The 19,290-nt window shown below is 42.3% G+C and overlaps 1 protein-coding gene across 1 annotated transcript in view; it reads right to left on the bottom strand.

The window, feature by feature from the left end:
• Positions 1-14,026, bottom strand: part of LOC105463712 (RP2 activator of ARL3 GTPase) — a 44,217-nt gene extending 30,191 nt beyond the window's left edge. Inside the window, exon 1 of the mRNA XM_011710938.3 lies at positions 13,750-14,026. Within this exon, the coding sequence (XP_011709240.1) occupies positions 13,750-13,851 (102 nt within the window). The 5' untranslated portion in view covers positions 13,852-14,026. The remainder of the gene's footprint in view (positions 1-13,749) is intronic.
• Between the last annotated feature and the right edge of the window lie 5,264 nt (positions 14,027-19,290).

Genomic DNA, 19,290 nt, shown 5'->3' on the forward strand with positions numbered 1-19,290 from the left:
AGCCTCCCAAAATGCTAGGATTACAGGCGTGAGCCACTGCGCCTGGCCCCTGTTTTTGTATTTTTAGTAGAGATGGGGTTTCACCATGTTAGCCAGGATGGTCTCGATCTCCTGACCTCGTGATCCACCTGCCTCCGCCTCCCAAAGTGCTGGGATTACAGGCGTGAGCCACCGTGCCCGGCCTTTTTCTTTCTTTCTTTTTTTTTTTGAGATGGAGTTTCACTCTTGTCACCCAGGCTGGAGTACAATGGCGCGATCTTGGCTCACTGCAACCTCTACCTCCTTAATTCAGTTAGCAAGTGCAAGCTAACTGAATTCAAGCGATTCAAGCGATTCTGCTGCCTCAGCCTCCCAAGTAGCTGGGATTACAGGCGTGTGCGACCATGACCAGCTAATTTTGTATTTTTAGTAGAGATGGGGTTTCACCATGTTAGCTGGTCTGGTCTTAAATTCCTGACCTTGGGTCATCTGCCCGCCTCAGCCTCCCAAAGTGCTGGGATTACAGGCGTGAGCCACCGAGCCCAGCCCATATAATCTTTTAAACAGTATGCCTGGAAAATGTCACATTAATTTTTTAATTTTAACTGACCTATCAAAATATGGTCACTAAAAGCCTATTTTTGTTTATTCCATGTGACTTTCTTATCTACTTCAACTATTATAACTGTTTGTGACTATATAAATTTCATGCAAAACTATTCATGCACCCCATAGGCTCCCATATATACAATATGTAAAAATTTGATTTACAAAGCAAAATTTAATCATCTTAATAATTAGCAAACGAGCTTAAATTGACTTAGTAATTGCACAATAGGTATTGTACTTAGCCAGTTTTACATGCTGTACTAGGAGGAGTACTGGTCTGCAGTATGAGGCAATAAAAGAGGTACTCGTTTTCCAGTCCCAATTTTGTCCCCTATATCAACCTGATCTTGAAAATGTTACCTTAACTTTCTGGATGTTCAGTCACTCTACAAATATTTGAATACCCAGTATGAGCCAGACATTGTTTTAGGCACTAAAATGAATATGACCAGCTCTTTCCATAAAAGAAGTAAACATTCACCTAAACTAAACTAAAAACAACTTGACCATGTAATGAGAGATGCTGAGAATATTCTGGAGGGGACAGAGAAGGGACCTCTGGGGCGGGGAAGAGAAGTGGGGTAGAAGTTCTGCAAAACGTGAGAATGGATAAGCTAGAGCTCATCAGGTAAAAGGGGTAGGAATAAAGGACCCTCCCTTCCCATGCCAGGTAAAAGTAACAGAAGGAACAAAGTAAAATTCTTCAGGGAGTGGGAGGAAAACTGAAAGTAGTTTGGTGTTACACATGCTATCAGAATGCTAGTAGATGAAGCTACAGAGGTAGGCAGAAACCGGATTATAAAGCTTAGACGTTATCCACAGACGAGAGGGAACCAGAGAAAGATTTAAATAAGCAAAATTTACATGTCAGGATAATTACTCTGATGAGATAAGGACATGTGGAACATGGATTGATCTGAGAGACTATTGTAGTCATACAGAAAGGGCTGGAACCAGAGCTGTAGTTAGTAGGGAAGAAGATGATGGGATGAATTTGAGAAATACTGAGGAAAGAGAATCAGCAGACTGATAATTCAATGGCTGTAGGAGGTAAGGCAGAAGGATGAATCACAGAGGAAAGGCCATGTGAGGACACAGCAAGAAGGCAGCTGTCTGTAAGCCAGGAAGAGAGCCCTCACCAGACACTGAATCTGCTGGCACCTTGATCTTGGACTTTCCAGGCTCCAGAGCTGTGAGAAATAAACTTCTGTTATTTAAGCCACCAGTCTGTGGTATTTTGTTATGGCATCCTGTTTTAGTCTGCTCAGACTGCAAAAGCCATCCTCTTGCTATGTCATCACCAGACCTGTCCTCTGTGTGAAGGAGAGGGAGGGAGCAAGTGTAAGCTAACTGAATCTTCTTATAAGGACACTAATCCTATCAGATCAGCACTCTACCTTTATGACCTCACTTAACCTTAATTACTTCCTTAGAGGTCCCATCTCCAAATACAGCCATGTGTAGGGGGGCAGGGCTTCAAGATATGAATTTGACAAACATTCAGTCCATAACAGCTGCCAATGCTGAGGAGTTAAATGTAATTTACTATCCTAAGGATTTCCTCTGGACACTCCAGTTTTCTTAGCTCATAGGGAGAAATTAATCTGATAGCTAAAGATTTTATAGCTAAATAGTTCTGTAGTATAAAATTATTTGGATTGTCAGCACAGCCTTCCAAGGAGAAATTTAAGATTTATGTTGCTGTACTTTCTCAACAATTCCTGAAAGTTTTTCAAAACAAAGCTAGACACAGTGGCTCACATCTGTAATCCCAGCTACTTGAGAGTGGGCCAGTGGCCTAGTGAGGCCAGGAGTTTGAGACTGGCCTGGGCAACACAGTGACAACCCCCAGCTCTAAAAAAGTTTTTTAAAACTTAGCAGATTATTTGAAGTGAGTTGGTGGAAGAGGAAAAAAAACCCCTTAGCTGGGCATGGTGGTGTGCACCTGTAGTCCTAGCTACTCAGAAGGCTGAGGCAGGAGGACTGCTTGTGCCCAGGAGTTCAAAGCTGCAGTGAGCCATGATCGTGCCACTGCACTCCAGCCTGGGTGACAAAGCAAGACCCTGACACTTAAAAAAAAAAAAGTAATAATAAACAACTGAAACTGAAATCCATCGTAATTTTGCAGGTTACTAGTTCTGAAATAAAGTGTCTACAATCACAAACACGGAAAGGTCATGTTTTAAATTTTTTTTCCTAAGAGCCATTTATGAAGTGAGTTTAGTTTAGACTGTATTTTTTTTTCTGACATAGGGTCTCACTCTGTCGCCCAGGTTGGAGTGCAGTGGCCCACTCACAGCTCACTGCAGCCTTGACCTCCACCGTTCAAGCAATTCTCCCTGCCTCAGTCTCCTGAGTAGTGGGGACTACAAGTGCACACCACCACGCATAACTTATTTTTGTATTTTCTGTAGAGATGGGGTTTCGCCATGTTGTCCAGGCTGGTCTCGAACTCCTGGACTCAAGCGATCCGCCTACCTCAGCCTCCCAAAGTGCTGGAATTACAGGCGTGCGCCACCATGCGTGGCCTAGACCATATTTCTTACTACAATCCTTAAAAGGTTACGAATATGCTTTAAAAAATCAAGGAAAGTGGTCAGGCATGGTGGCTCACACCTGTAATCCCAGCACTTTGAGAGGCCGAGGTGGGTGGATTGCCTGAGGTCAGGAGTTCGAGACCAGCCTGGCCAACATGGTGAAACCCCGTCTCTACTAAAAATACAAAAATTAGCTGGGCGTGGTGGTGGGCGCCTGTAATCCCAGCTACTTGGGAGGCTGAGGCAGGAGAATCACTTGAACCCAGGAGGCGGAGGTTGCAGTGAGCTGAGATCGTACCACTGCACTCCAGCCTGGAAGACAAGAGCCAAATTCTGTCTCAAAAAAAAAAAAAAAAAAAAAAAAAAAAAAAATCAAAGAAAAATTTCAAGAGTTGTAATTCATCTGATATCAATTTAATGTCCTACATCTATTAAACCATGTTAAGCATTATTTTCCCAACAGAAAACAAAAATGAACATCTTATTATCTAAGAAGCAATACAAATTTTTCATTAAAATTCATCTCCACAGTTAAATTCCCATAATGATAATGTGAGATAAAATAATGGGATTTGTTAATTCCAATGAAAATCCAGTCCCAATAGAAGTAAAAAGATTCAGGAGTATAAGAAGCACTATAATGTACCAGGCACCATACTAAGTGCTCTATAATCATTCACTCAATCCATAAAAACCCCTATAAGGGCTGTGTATTATAATTATCCCTGTTTTATACTTGAGAAAACTGAGGCACACGGAGACTACATAATTTGTCCAAGGACACACTGTGAGTCAGTGCTTGATCTTAGTCTCAGGCATAGACATTCTGGCTCCTAAATACATTCTCTTGGCGGCTTCTTCATATTCAACCATATTCAGACAAAAACAATTGCTTACTAGATGCACAAATCAATGCATAGAGAGTTCATAAACAGGCATATCTCTCTTTACATATATATCTCTATATAGATCACACTATGTATATACACATATATACGTATATACATATGTGTATGTGTACACACTATGTGTGTATATACACATATATACGTATATACATATGTGTATGTGTACACACTATGTGTGTATATACACATACATACATATATGTATGCATGTATATACATATATGTATGTGTGTGTATATATACATACATATGTGTATATATAGATAGTGCAGTGAGCCGAGATCACGCCACTGTACTCCAGCCTGGCGACAAAGCACGACTGTCTCAGAAAAAGAAAAAAAATTCCTAGATGTGAAAACAAAAACACAATCCACAAAAGAAAAAGTGAGTGGAAATTGAACTTTTACCCAAATTGAAAATGTTTGCTCTTCAAAAGACACTCTTAAGAGAAGACAAGTTATTAACTGGGAAAAAAGTATTTGCAAAACATACATATAACATGGGACTTGTATCCAGGATATATAAAGAGCTCTGAAAAACTCAATAATAAGAAAACAAATAACCCAATAAAAAAAATGGGCAAATGATTTGAATAAACACTTTACCAGAGATATATGGATGGCAAATAAGTACATGAAAAATGCTCAACATTTAGGGAAATACAAGTCATTAGGGAAATGCAAGTTAAACTACAATGAAACATCACTACACACATATAAGAATGGCTAAACTTTTTTTTTTAAAAGCTAGGAAAGGTGCAGTAGCTCACAGCTATAATGCTAGCACTTTGGGAGGGCAAGGTGGGAAGATCGCTTGAAGCCAGGAGTTTCAGACCACCTTGAGCAACATAGCAAGACCTTGTCTCTACAAAAAATAAAAATATTAGCTGAGTGTGGTGGCAGACACATGTAGTGTAGTCCGAGCTACTTAGGAGGCTGAAGTGGGAAGATTGCTGGAGCCCAAGAGGTCCAGGCTGCAATGAGCCATGATCATGCCACTGTACTCCAACCTGGGAGACTGAGCAGACCCTGTCTCTTAAAAACAAATTAACCTGACAATATCAAGCAAGTGATGTGAGGATGTGGAGCAACTGTATCTCTCATATACTGCTGGTAGGCAAAATGGCATAGCCACTTTGAAAAATAGTTTGACAGTTTATTTTTTAAATTTTTAATTAATTTTTTTTAATAGAGAGAGGATCTTGCTCTGTGGCCCACACTGGAGTGCAGTGGTGCAATCTGAGCTCACTGCAGCTTCAAACTCCTGGGCTCAAGCAATCCTCCTGTCTCAGCCTCCCAAGTAGCTGGGACTATAGGCATATGCCACTATGCCTGGCTATGTTTATCCATTTTGCAGAGATGGGGTCTCACCATGTTGCCCAGGCTGGTCTTGAACTCCTGGCCTCAAGCAATCCTCCTGCCTTTACCTCCCAAAGTGCTGCGATTAGAGGTGTGAGCCACTGACCTGGCAGTTTTTTGTAAAGTTTAATAAACAATTTCCATATGATCATGGGTATTTACCCAAGTGAAATCCCACTCATGGGTATTTACCCAAGTGAAATGAAAACTTATGTTCACTCAAAAACCAGTACACAAATATTTATGATAGCTTTATTCATAATTACCAAAATTGGAAACAACCCAAATGTCCTTTAACTGATGAATGGATAAACAAACTGTGATATATCCATACAATGGAATACTACTCAGCAATTAAAAAGGAACCCCTGGCTGGGCATGATGGCTCATGCCTGTAATTCCAGCACATTGGGAGGCCAAGGCAGGTGGATCACCTGAGCTCAGGAGTTCAAGACCAGCCTGGGCAACATGCTGAAACCCCATCTCTACCAAAAAGATACAAAAAATTAGCTGAGTACGGTGGCACTCGCCTGTTGTCTCCACTACTTGGGAGGCTGAGATGGGGGATCCCTTGAGCCCCAGAGGCTGAGGTTGCAGTGAGCTGAGATTGTGCCACTGCATTCCATTCTGGGTGACACAGTGAGACCCCATCTCAAAAAAGGAACTCCTGATACATGCAACAACATGGATAAATCTCAAATGCATTCTGCTAAGTGAAAGAAGCCCAACTCAAAAGATTATGTATTATATGATTCCATGTATATGACATTCTCAAAAAGACAAAACTACAGGGATAGGAAACTTATCAGGAGCTGGGAGTGGAGCTGACTACAAAGGAGCAAACTGACTATACAAAGGAAGAACTTTTGGGGGCAATGGAACTATTTTATATCTTGATTGGCGATAGCTCCACAACTGTATTGTCAAAACTCATAGAACTGTACACTTAACAAGGGTAAATTTCACTGTATGTTAGTTACACTTCAATTAAAACAAATACTTAAAATTTAAACATTGTTAGGTCAGCTTCAGGGCTAGATAGCTATGTAGCTGAGAGGTTATTTCACAAATGAAAACATTAGTGCCACATAATTATAGAACTAATAGTGCTGAAATAGAAATTCTTAATCTCAATGACTTTGAAACACAATAAGAAAATGAACAGGACAAATTGTTTCTCTCAATAATAATATAAAACTTATGATCTTAGTCAATATACACACCTCCCAGAAGACAGATCCATTCTCTTTGCTATTAAATTGTGTTCTGGGCATGAAAGCTAAAGGGTAGCCTCTGTGACACTATGGTTTGAGTTTTCCCGTGACTTAACCCAAGTGACACCTACATCATCATTGCTACTGTCAATATTGTCAGTAGGCTTTTAGCCTATTTGGAATTTATATAAGTGAAAAATGTACTAAGCTTTGTAGAGTACCAGGGTCAAAAATATATTTTTAAATGATTGTTTTAATAAAAGGGGCTATGAAAAATTCAACTCATATCCTATGTATCTAATGATCTTAACCACAACCTTGCTATTTCAGCTTTCTGATTCCTTTTCTTTTTTGATGCTTCATTTTTAAAACTTCTACTTCTCTAAAAAATTCTGAGGCTGGGTGCAGTGGCTCTTGCTTTTAATCCCAGCACTTTGGGAGGCGGAGGTGGGAGGATCAGATGAGACCAGGAGTTCGAGACCAGCCTGGCCAACATGGCGAAACCCCGTCTCTATTAAAAATACAAAAACTACCCAGTATCTTGAGCTTATATACTATTGATGATTCGAGAAACTGAAGTACTACATTTATATTAGCTTACCATGTTGTGAAATATATAACAACAAAATAGAATTATGAAATTTTAGGATTGAAAAGATTCCCCATATCATCTAATCTAATGTGAATCTATTTTTACATCCTATCACATTCCCTTTGTTCATCCAGATTTGCCTGGATGTTTCTAGCAATGCTTACCTCCCGTCATGACCTGCTCAAAGAATTCGAGAACTGGAAGGGATCTTAGGAAACTGAGGGCTAAAAGCTAAATTACTTTACCAGTGAGGTGTTGTTAGGTTCAGAATATAAATTAAAATTTCAGCCCCATATACTTTTCGCTCTCTATGCTTTTTACCTTTATCAAAATTTTATATGGGTGAAGAAACTGAACACTCACACATTGCTGGTGGAAATATAAATGGTGCAGGCACTCTAAAACACAGTTTAGCAGTTCCTCAAAAAGTTAAACATAGGCCGGGCACAGTGGCTCACACCTGTAATCCCAGCACTTTGGGAGGCCGAGGCGGGCAGATCACGAGGTCAGGAGATCGAGACCATCCTGGCTAACATGGTGAAACCCCGTCTCTACTAAAAATACAAAAAATTAGCCAGGCGTGGCGGCGTGCACCTGTAGTCCCAGGTGCTGGGGAGGCTGAGGCAGGAGAATGGTGTGAACCGGGAAGGCGGAGCTTGCAGTGCGCCGAGATCATGCCACTGCACTCCAGCCTGGGCAACAGAGAGAGACTCCACCTCAAAAAAAAAAAAAAAAAAAAAAAAGTTAAACATAGAGTCACCATATGACCCAGCAATTCCAAACCTAGATGTGTACACAAGAGAAATGAAAACATGTCCAGACAAAAACTTGTATACAAATGTTCATAACACCATTATCCATAATAGACAAAAAGTAGAAACAACCCAAATGTCCATCAGCTGATGAATAGATAAATAAAATGTGGTATATCAATACAATAGAATAAAGTCTTGATATGTTACAATATGGACAAACTTCAAAAACATGCTAAGTGAAAGATGCCAGTCACAAAAGGCTAAATATTGTGGCTCCACTGAAGTGAAATGTCCAAAACAGGAACACCTATAGAGACAGAAAATAAGTTTGTGGTTTCCAGGGGCTGGGGGAGACGAGAATGGGCAACGACTACTAATGGGTACAGGGTTTCTTTTTCCAGGGATGAAAATGTTCTAAAATTAGACCATGGTGATAAGCCTGTGAACTTACTAAAAAATACTGAATTATATACTTTATTTTTAAACTAAATTTATTTTAAATTTTTATGGATATATAATAATAGTAGTATGCATTTATGGGGTACATGTGATATTTTCATACAAGCATACAACAATGTAATGATCAAATATGGGTAACTAAGATATCCATTACCTCAAACAGTTATCATGTCTTTGTGTTGGGAACATTCCACATTTTCTCTTCTAGCTATTTTGAAATACACAATAAATTATTATCAACAATAGTTGGCTGTGGTGGGTAGTGAGGAGGAGAAGATGAAGAGTGGTGGGTTAATGAGTACAAAAACACAGACAGTCAGGCACGGTGGCTCATGCCTGTAATCCCAGCACTTTGGGAGGTCGAGGTGGGCAGATTGCCTGCAGCCAGGAGTTCGAGACCAGCCTGGCCAACATGGTGAAAGCCCATCTCTACTAAAAAATACAAAAACTAGCTGCGTGTGGTGGCGGGCGCCTGTAATCCCAGCTACTTAGGAGGCTGAGGCAGGAGCCTCTTGAACCCAGGAGGGGGAGGTTGCAGTGAGCAGAGATCATACTACTGCATTCCAGCCTGGGCAACAGAGCGAGACTCCATCTCAATATATATACAGTTAGACAGAATGAATTATATACTTTAAATGGGTGAATTGTATGGCATATGAATTATATCTCTAAAAAGCTATTTTTAAAATTAATAAAGAACTAGTTATATCCTTTAAACAACTTTTATGTAGAGGATTTAAGACCTACTGGCAAATTCTTTGACACTCCTCCCATTAAGAGGTCACCTCCTGTTGGAACTGGGTGGGCATTTGTGACTGCCTCAGCATTACTCCTGCCACATCCAAATTAAGTCAAATTAAGTGACTTAAGAATTCACTTAAGAAGCTAGTTAGAAAAAACCATGCAGCTTCTGCCAGTCTCTCTTAGGATGCTTGCCCTTGGAACCCTGCCATCACGCTGTGAGGAAGCCAGGGATACGTGGAGAGCCCCCAGCTGAGCTCCCAGCCCAAAGCCAGCATCAACTTGCCAGCCAGCTATGTGGTCAAGCCATCTTGAAAGTTGTCACGGTTGATGCCACATTGAGCAGAGTCAACCCTGCTTAACCTTACGCAAATTAAAGAGTTGTGAACAAAATATCTGCCATTATTTTAAACCATTAAGTTTTAGGGTGGTTTGGTACACAGCAATGGGTAACTAGAATACTTTTCATACTTAAAAGAAGGCTAAAAACAGTATCTAGCCTCCTCCTACTTAGTGCAGACACTTCTTTCTAGCAGATTACCACCCTAACTGTCCAACAGTTTTGACAAACATGGAGATCACGTCCTCAACAAAGCCACCCCTTCCACTGATGACCAACTCTGGGAATTATGATCTGCCTTATGTTAAAACCAGTTCTGTCATGCCCAAGCTCTGGTTTAAGTTCTTTCCTCAGAGGTGACCATTACTCTCTAAACCTCTTCTTCAGGACAGGCCTTTACCTTACTAAACAGTAGAGAAATCTTTAGCATTGTCCTACTATATAGCTGAGGAACCTGAAGTGCACAAGTTGGCTGCTTTACCCAAAGTTACACAATAGATATTTGAATTTCTGATATAAGATTTTTGTTTAGTATTATTTCTGTTGAGTATGAGAGAAACATAACAGACACAACATGTGCTGTCCTTACTCAAATCGCAATTTTCATACTTAAGCCATAATTGTTTAGAGAGTTAATCCTCATTTCTATTATCTAGGAGGAAGAGTATGGGCATGAATAACTGGAAGATGAAAACTACTTTTCCGTATCACTCTTCCTCACCTCATGTGTACTTAAATGTTTCCTGTTTTAACTCCAGAAAGCCAGTAAACTCTTGCAGGGCAGGGATAAATCTTATAATTTTGAGTCTTACTTGGTGTTTGAGTACATATATACTGAATAATTTGCCTATCTATGGGTGGCAGCATACAGATAAGGATAAAAACATCCCTTCTGAAATAATTTAAACACAAGTCTTACAATCCAAAAATATTTCTCATCACATCAGTGTAAGAATTGTAAACTTTTTTTCTTTTTCAAAGTCAGCAGCAATAGAAAATGAGCTTCTTACACTGTTGACTACAGTATGTCAGTTGCTATGACAATGCTTAGTCCCCAGACATTCCTTCTAATTGAGACAATTTCTCCCAGCTTCAGTCCCCTAAGACTGACCCAATTACACAACTCAAACCCCAAAACCCAAGGGGTGCCCTTCAATAAAGATACTCTGGGCTGGGAGCGGTGGCTCACGCCTATAATCCCAGTACTTTGGGAGGCTGAGGCAGGCGGATCACCTGAGATCAGGAGTTCAAGACTAGCCTGGCCAACGTGGTGAAACCCTGTCTCTACTAAAAATATACAAAAATTAGCCAGGTGTGGTGGTGTGCACCCGTAATTCCAGCTACTTGGGAGGCTGAGGCTGCAGAATTGCTTGAACCCAGGAGGCGGAGGTTACAGTGAGCTGAGATCGTGCCACTGCATTCCAGCCCAGGCGATGACAGAGCCAGACTCTGTCTCAAAAAAATTTAAAAAAGATACTATGATTACACAACCTAAGGAAAAATGTAAATACCCTTTGCCAAGTTGCAAGGAAAATTTTCAGGCAACCCATTTTGTTTTTACATGTAAAAGTCTTACAAGTTGAATGGTAATTGTCTGATATAACTTTAAAACTGTATATGCTATAATCCATAACCACATTCCAGAAGCCTTAACTTTTAATATAAACCATGTCTATTAATATGCATGCATCATATCTCATTTATGTACTCTGGGCTGTATTTGCATTCTGTTCCTTTTAAGGTACAACTGAAATCTTCTAGGAGCAAGCAAGGCCATGCTCAGTAAATGTATCATTGGACTAATACAGAACATTTGCACACTAGCCCAAATTAACCTCATGGGAGGCAAGGAACTAGGAAAAAATATTTAATTTATTTATTTATTTTTGGAAACAGGGTCTCACTCTGTTGCCCAGGCTGGAGGGCAGTGGCCTGATCATGGCTCACTGCAGCCCCTAAGTCTCGGGCTCAGGTGATCCTCCCACCTCAGCCTCCTGAGTAGCTGGGACTACAGGTGTGTGCCACTATGCCCTACTAATTTTTGTACTTTTAGTAGGAATGAGGTTTCGCCATATTGCCCAGGCTGGTCTGGAACTCCTGGGCTCAAGAGAGCCACCAGCCTCGGCCTCCCAAAGTCCTGGGATTACAGGCATGAGTCACCATGCCTGGCCCTAGAAAAAAATATTTTAAATTGTATAAAATTTAACAAGCTATCATAAATGAGGCACCTTAGAAAGGATTCTTAGTAATTTCAAAAGAAAAAAATGCAAAAAGATAAAGCTATGTTGGGAAATGTGGTATCTGCATTGTCTCAAAATGTAAGCTGGTAATTCTCTTTAACAGTCCAAAAGATTTTAAAACAGGGTTTTGTTTTGTTTTGTTTTCAGAATATAATGCTCATTTGGTTAGAAATTCTCATTTTGATTGGCTGAGTTGATCAAGATTTTAACTTTTATTATACACTCAGAAGCATGAGCTTATTTTATATATCCAATAACATCTCTTACATCTCTGCAACTACAGAACTTAGTAGTGTTCTCAAAAAAAAATGTTCTCTGTAAGCTCAAAACAGTTTCTATAATTGAAAGTTTACTACACACTCATTTGTGGGGAAAAAGCTTAGACGTTGGTGTCCAATATTGTATTTCTCAATGCATTTAATTAGCCAATGGGCAAAAGAAGAAAAAAAACCACAAGACACACACACTTATTTAAAAGAAGGATTAACATGAGAAATCCCAACTAACCTGAATATTATGTTAATAAACGCTAACTGTAAAACAATTTATTGTGAAACAATGAGTCATAGGCAGCCAAGACTACTATAAATAAAACACAAAGGCATTTTATTTCGTTTAGATTTAGCCTGAGTTCAAAAGAAAAAACTAAAATAAAAATGAAATACACAACCTTCTCTATGGCAGACAGTTCAAGCTAAGAGAACATTGTTAGAAATCCAAAGGCTGGGGAAAATGTTGTCTTTTAAAAATCGCCCATCAAACAACTTTAAATGGCAGGTGCAATCTTCTTGTGAAATAGAAAGCATAGTACATTCTTCCCCTACATTATAAAATGCTACTATCGAGTATGACTAAGAGAGAATAAATGTACCATGTGACCCAAGAAGGGTGTGTATGAGAAGTAGGGGCAGAAAGACGGGGCTAAGAAAAGCTGCAAAAAAGCTTTTAATTTCTTAACTCTGACTCTTAGAGACCAGCGCTTACCTGAATACGTTCTGCTGGGGTTTGGAAATCACGCAGAAAGGTCTGTGATTCCAAAACGTTAATACACTTATTATAAAGTATTCTTGGGTAAAGACATGTTGCCTTAAGCAAGGAGTTAACTGTTTATAATACTCATTTGAAAAATCTCTCATTTTGTTTGGGAGAAATAATTGATAAGTCCATCAAAGTAGTTCAGTAAGCACAAATAGAGAACTATGTAGAAAGAGGAACTATTATGAAATGTATGACCGAGTGTGTTTTGTGTAAGACTAATGGAGGTTTTCAAAGTTTTTTGGTTTCTGGCTATATACAAAAATAAAAATAAGGGAGTTTTCATTCATTTAAACCAGCAGTAAAATACTGCCCGGTTTATGCCGCTTATTTTCACCTTACAGTCTTAATACACATTCCAAGACTGATGCGATATTCATTATTTCTTTCGGATAACTGGAAGAGGAGGGACAGTAAAGCTGTACATTAAACAGTCCACTTGGTAATTGAGAAAATTCAGCAGTGAAATATATCATGAGGCACCAAAGAGATTTGCCGGGGAGGGCAGACAAAAGAGAAAAGAGCCACAGAACATTAAGCCCCGGAAGAGATGAGAATCAGTCCCATACACGTAACTCGACGACTGGACAAAACCCCGCTTGACGCTGCCGGTGGGTGAAACGAGGTGATTTGAGATTCAGGGCGTTCTCGGTTCTTTCCCTCTCTCGAATCGATCATCTCCGACAGGAAGTCAGAGCAAGGCAGGGTTCGGAGCCAGAGAAAGCTCCCGGGGGAGTCTGTCTACCAGGACAACAAACTCCTAAGGCTCCTTCCGGAGCTCCACAGCCCTCTGGGCGCCCTCTCTAGCGCTGTACTTCACGCCCCCGCTCCCCCAAAAAAGTCGTGCACCCCGACTTCAGCTATTCGCGTTCAAGACAGTGCGGCAGCTGTTGGGTCGGCCCACTCAGCGGTCCCGGGTCGTAAGAGACCCCGGTGGTGCGGCTCAGGGAGGCTGAGACAGCGGCTACACGACTTTCATTACCTTCTCGCGCTGATCCCAGCTGTACTGCTTTGGCCGCTCCTCCTCGTTCTCGGGCCGCGACTCCTTGTCAGCCTTCCGTCTCTTGGAGAAGAAGCAGCCCATGGTCCCAGCCCGCGGAGTTCGCTGGCCAGCTCACTCGCTCAGGCACCTCCTAGAGTGTGGCGTGAACCCTGGGCACCCCGGCCCCGCAGCTCTCCGGACTACGCCCCGCGGAACCGCCCAAGAGTCCGCAGCCTTAGTTTGCCCGCCAGGCCCAGCACCCCTTCCCCTTTTTCGTCGCCCTGACGACCCAGCGCAACCAATTAACGCTCAACGCCTGTTGAGCCAATCAAAGTCTCTCGAGCAATCCTGCGCGGCCTATGAAGAGAGGCCTACGTACTCACACACCAATCCACGCCTGGCTCCTGCGACAGCCCCTAGCGGCGGGGCGGGCCGGCTCTGGCGCAAGCACGGGCAACCCCGCCCACAGCCTGACCCGGCCCGCCCTCGGCCCCTCCCCTCCTGGGACTTGGTGGGCTCTCTAGCTGGTGGGAGGCCGAGCTCGGCATTCGGGTTTTTTTGCCTCTGATTCATAAATTTGCAAATTCAAGGCGCGGGAGAGGTCTCCAGTTGAACATTAGTTTATCGTGTGAGGAAAGTTGTGAGGGAACAGAAATTCCCGCTGGCACAAGAAGACCCTGAAATTTGTATTACTAAATCCTCTTCTCCCCTCATCACCCTTCCTACCGCCCTCTCATCGCCTGGCCAGGGTCACCCCCTCAAGAATTGTACCCCATAACCTCACAATCCTCTTCTGTGCTCGCTCTTTCTTTCTTTCTTTCTTTCTTTCTTTCTTTCTTTCTTTCTTTCTTTCTTTCTTTCTTTCTTTCTTTCTTTCACAGGGTCTCATTATGTCACTCAGGCTGCGGTGGCACAATCATAACTCACTGCAACCTTGCAACCTTGTCTTCCTGGGCTCAAGCAATCCTCCTGCCTCAGCCTCCCTCCTGAGTATCTAGAACTGTAAGTAAGCACCACCATGCCCACCTGTTTTTTTGTCTCTTTTTTTTACTTTCGTAGAAATGGGGTCTTGCTATGTCGCCCAGGCAGGTCTTGATCGCCCAAGCGATCATCCTGCCTCAGCCTCTCAAAGTGCTGGGATTACAGGCAGGAGCCACCGCACCCAGGCTTCTTCTGTGTTTTCTTAAGGCTTTCACATATGACTCTAAAATTGCACAAGTACATAGTAAAATAGTTAATTGTGTATTGTTTCCCTATTTGAACTGTGACTTTCCTGAGATCAAAAAGGTATGTCTTTTTTTTTTTTTTTTTTTTAACGGAGTTTTTGCTCTTGTCGCCCAGGCTGGAGTGTAGCGGCGCCATCTCGGCTCACTGCAACCTCCACCTCCCTGGTTCAAGTGATTCTCCTGCCTCAGCCTTCCGAGTAGATAAACTACAGGCGCCTGCCACCACGCCTGGCTAATTTTTGTATTTTTAGTAGCGACGGGGTTTCACCATGTTGTCCAGGCTGGTCTTGAACTTCTGATCTCAGGTGATCCGCCCGCCTCGGCCTCCCAAAGTGCTGGAATTACAGGCGTGAGCCACCGCACCTGGCCTAAAAGGTGTGTCATAAAGGGGATGTAGGGCCGGGCGTGGTGGCTCACGGCTGTAATCCCAGCACTTTGGGAGGCCAAGGCGGTAGGATCACGAGGTCAGGAGACCGAGACCATCCTGCCCAACATGGTGAAACCCCATCTGGTGAAACCCCGTCTCTACCAAAAATACAAAAATCAGCCGGGCATGGTGGCGCGCGCCTGTAGTCCCAGCTACTCTGGGAGACTGAGGCAGGAGAATTGCTTGAACCCAGAGGTGGAGGTTGCAGTGAGTCAAAATGGCGCCGCTGCACTCCAGCCTGGGTGACAGAGGGAGACTCTGTCTCAAAAAAAAAAAAAAAAAAAAAAATCAGGTTAGGGGCCGGGCACGGTGGCTCACGCCTGTAATCCCAGCACTTTGGGAGGCCGAGGCAGGCGGATCACAAGGTCAAGAGTTCGAAACCAACCTGGCCAATATGGTGAAACCCCATCTCTACTAAAAATACAAAAATTAGCCAGGCGTGGTGGCGGGCGCCTGTAGTCCCATCTACTCGGAAGGCTGAGGCAGGAGAATAGCTTGAACCCAGGAGGCGGAGGTTGCAGGGAGCCGAGATCATGCCACTGCACTCCAGCCTGGGCTACAGAGCAAGACTCCATCTCAAACAAAACAAAACAAAACAAACAAACAAAAAAAACAGGGGTGAGGAAAACTGGGGGAAGGGATGTACCTTTGAATCCCCTGCACCTGGCCCAAGTCCATACTAGGTGCTCAATACAAAGTTTGTCAAATGAATGAATGAATGCATGCATGGGTGTTACTGAAGGAAGCATTTATAAACTTTCCCCCATCCCTTCCCAAAGAAAGTGACCGAACTGTGGGGGTGGGAGGCATGTGGATTTATGGTAAAGGGGTTCTCCTCATGGAGTTTATAGCCTCATTGAGGACATAAGCATTGCATATGAAAAATCAGATCTGTTCTACGCAAATAGCATAGGGTTTGTCAGAATATATTTAAAAATATATACACTAAATATTAACATTTGCTATACTTGGATCAAATTTTACTGCAATACACATGCATTGCCTATGTAATAGAAAAGAAAGGTAAGTCAGTTTCTCTGAGAAACAGTATTTTGACATCTCAGTAGGACATCAAATGCTTATCACTTCAGGTTCAAATTTGGTTATCATTTAAATTTCCCATACTTATTCACATCTAGTTTGTATCCTAAATGAGCCTTTGACTTTTTTTTTTTTTTTTTTTTTTTTTGAGATGGAGTCTGGCTCTGTCACCCAGGTTGGAGTGTAATGGCGTGATCTCCGCTCACTGCAACCTCCACCTCCCAGGTGCAAGCAAGTCTCCTGCCTCAGGCTCCCGAGTAGCTGGGGCTACAGGCACACGCAACCACACCCGGCTAATTTTTGTATTTTTAGTAGAGACGGGGTTTCGCCCTGTTGGTCAGGCTGGTCTCAATCTCCTGACCTTAGGTGATCCACCCACCTCTGCCTCCCAAAGTGTTGGGAATACAGGCTTGAGCCACTGTGCCAGTCCGACTTAATTTAAACATAAAGAATGTTCCCCTTTTTACTTCCCGTCCTTTTTTGCACAATCGGGAAGAAAAGTACATGTGATTAAGTATTAGAAATTACTGCAAATTTAAGTGTCAGATCTTAGGCAATATAGTCTTTACCCAGTGCACACTTTTTCTCCTTCAGAGTGAGATGAAAGTTTTATGTGAATATGTTTTTGGATAAGACCTTCATTCGATATTTTATAATCTATGATTATATTTATAATCTAAGGTCTATGATTATAAAATATCTGTGACCAGATATAAATATATAACTATGACCACCACGTAGTGTAGCAGAGGAAGCAGAGATCCAGAGAGGTGAAGGGATGAATCTGTGGTCACGATGAGAGTGGCTGAGCAGGGATTGGAAAAACCCAGAGCCTGTGTTTTCCAGTGCCTCCTCCTGCCTTAAGTTTGTTCCTCTCTAATTCATCTGAAATAAAGACGTATCTGCCTTGGCCTTCTGAGGCCTATGGGAGCTCTGTCTCACAGTGATGCTATTCCTCTTAATGAACAAACAATATAACAAAACTAACTTTAGAGAAATAACCTCTGAAACTCTCACTGTTTTGAAGTATTCATTAATGAGAAAAACTCAAACCTACAATAAAACCTATATCCAACAGTGATCTTTTCAGGGACCCTTAAAAGTGAAGATTAAGTCCCTTTTCTGTTCATTCCCATCCTACCATCACTCTTGACCAAAAACAAAATTACAAAAAGAAAATTAAATTAAATATTAAGAACTGGGGACTAGAAAGCTAATGAACAGAGCTAGTACTAGCGCTATCTCATCCTTTTTTTTCTCTCTCTTATTCTTTCTTTCTTTTCTGTCCCCTCTCTTTTTCACCTGCCCCCATGAATTCTCATCACTACTTATTTTTGCAAACCAGCTCTCTACTTACTCATCAGCATTTACGTGGCTGACGACAGCTATCCCACCCTGATTCCTCATGGCCTTTCTGTACAAGGACATTCTACAGTCTCAGACTCTCAAGGGAGATAATCATATACATCGCTGGCCAGTCAATAACAGATTGACTCTAGGTTGGTGTGCACCCCTGGTCCCATTGCTGCAGCTGCAGGGATGAATTCCAAACACGGGTGTTACAAATATGGGTGGGAAACAGGTCCTGAAAAGGGAACACCAACTCTGCAGAGTTCAGGCAGAAGTTGGTTGCTTCTTCTGCCGGTACTCCTCCTGCTATTTATATTCTTGTGATTTCTTTTCTATAGAAGGCTGCCCTTCATGTTCAGCTTAATGTATATATTCATCTATATTAAAATGTTGAGTTGTGGGTATACACCTGGCCACAAGCTCCAGAGATGGCTCTGGGTCCCCTGAGTCTTGACCACAGAAGTGATACAGTTACTTCTCAGAAGACAGTCCCAGCCGGGTGCGGTGGCTCACGCCTGTAATCCCAGCACCTTGGGAGGCCAAGGCAGGTGGATCACCTGAGGTCAGGAGTTCGAGACCAGCCTGGCCAACATGGTGAAACCCCATCTCTACTAAAACTACAAAAATTAGCCAGGCGTGGTGGCACACCCCTGTGATCCCAGCTACTCGGGAGGCTGAGGTAGGAGAATTGCTTGAACCCGGGAGGCAGAGGATGTAATGAGCCGAGATCGCGCCACTGCACTCCAGCCTGGGTGACAGAGTGAGACCCCATCTCAAAAACGACAACAACAACAAAAAGACAGTCCTGAAGCAGTGTATCTCTACAGCATGAATAAAGTCAATTACCCCAGCAATGATGGCTGGAAAATTCACTATGTTTGAGTTGACCTGACATACCATTGCTCACTCTGCACTCACCTAAGGAAATACTTCACATCAAATGAAGGAGGACTGTTTCAGTTGTCTATTGCTGCATAACAAACCACCTGAAACGTGAACGCTTAAAGCACCAATTACTTAATGTTTCTTTTACTCATGAACCTGCATTTTAGGCAGGGCTTGGTGGGGACAACCCAGTTCTGTTCCATAGTACATCTGGAGCCTCAGCTGGGATAACTCAAATGGCTGGGGTGCTGGTCAAGAATCATTCTACACGAAATCTCAGAGGCTCTCCACCCAGTCTCTCCTGCAAGGTGGCTTTAGGGTAGTTGAACTCCATATATTGTGCTCAGGGCTCCAAGAGTGAGTGTTCCATGAGACTACCGCGGAAGCTGTAAGGCTTCTTATGGTGTAGCCTCAGAAGCCATACAACATCACTTCGCTGGATTCCATTGGTCACACAGGGCTGGCCCTGACTCACTAACGGAGGAGACAAAACAAGGGACATGGATATTGGAAGGTGCAGATCTTTGAGGTGTCATCTCTGTGGCTAGTCTCCATGGCAAGAGTCAAATCTGTTCAATTCATATACTGATGAAGAGGATTGGAAGGTTTAAA

This window comes from Macaca nemestrina, chromosome X (genome assembly GCF_043159975.1).
Source record: "Macaca nemestrina isolate mMacNem1 chromosome X, mMacNem.hap1, whole genome shotgun sequence".
Lineage (NCBI taxonomy): Eukaryota > Metazoa > Chordata > Mammalia > Primates > Cercopithecidae > Macaca > Macaca nemestrina.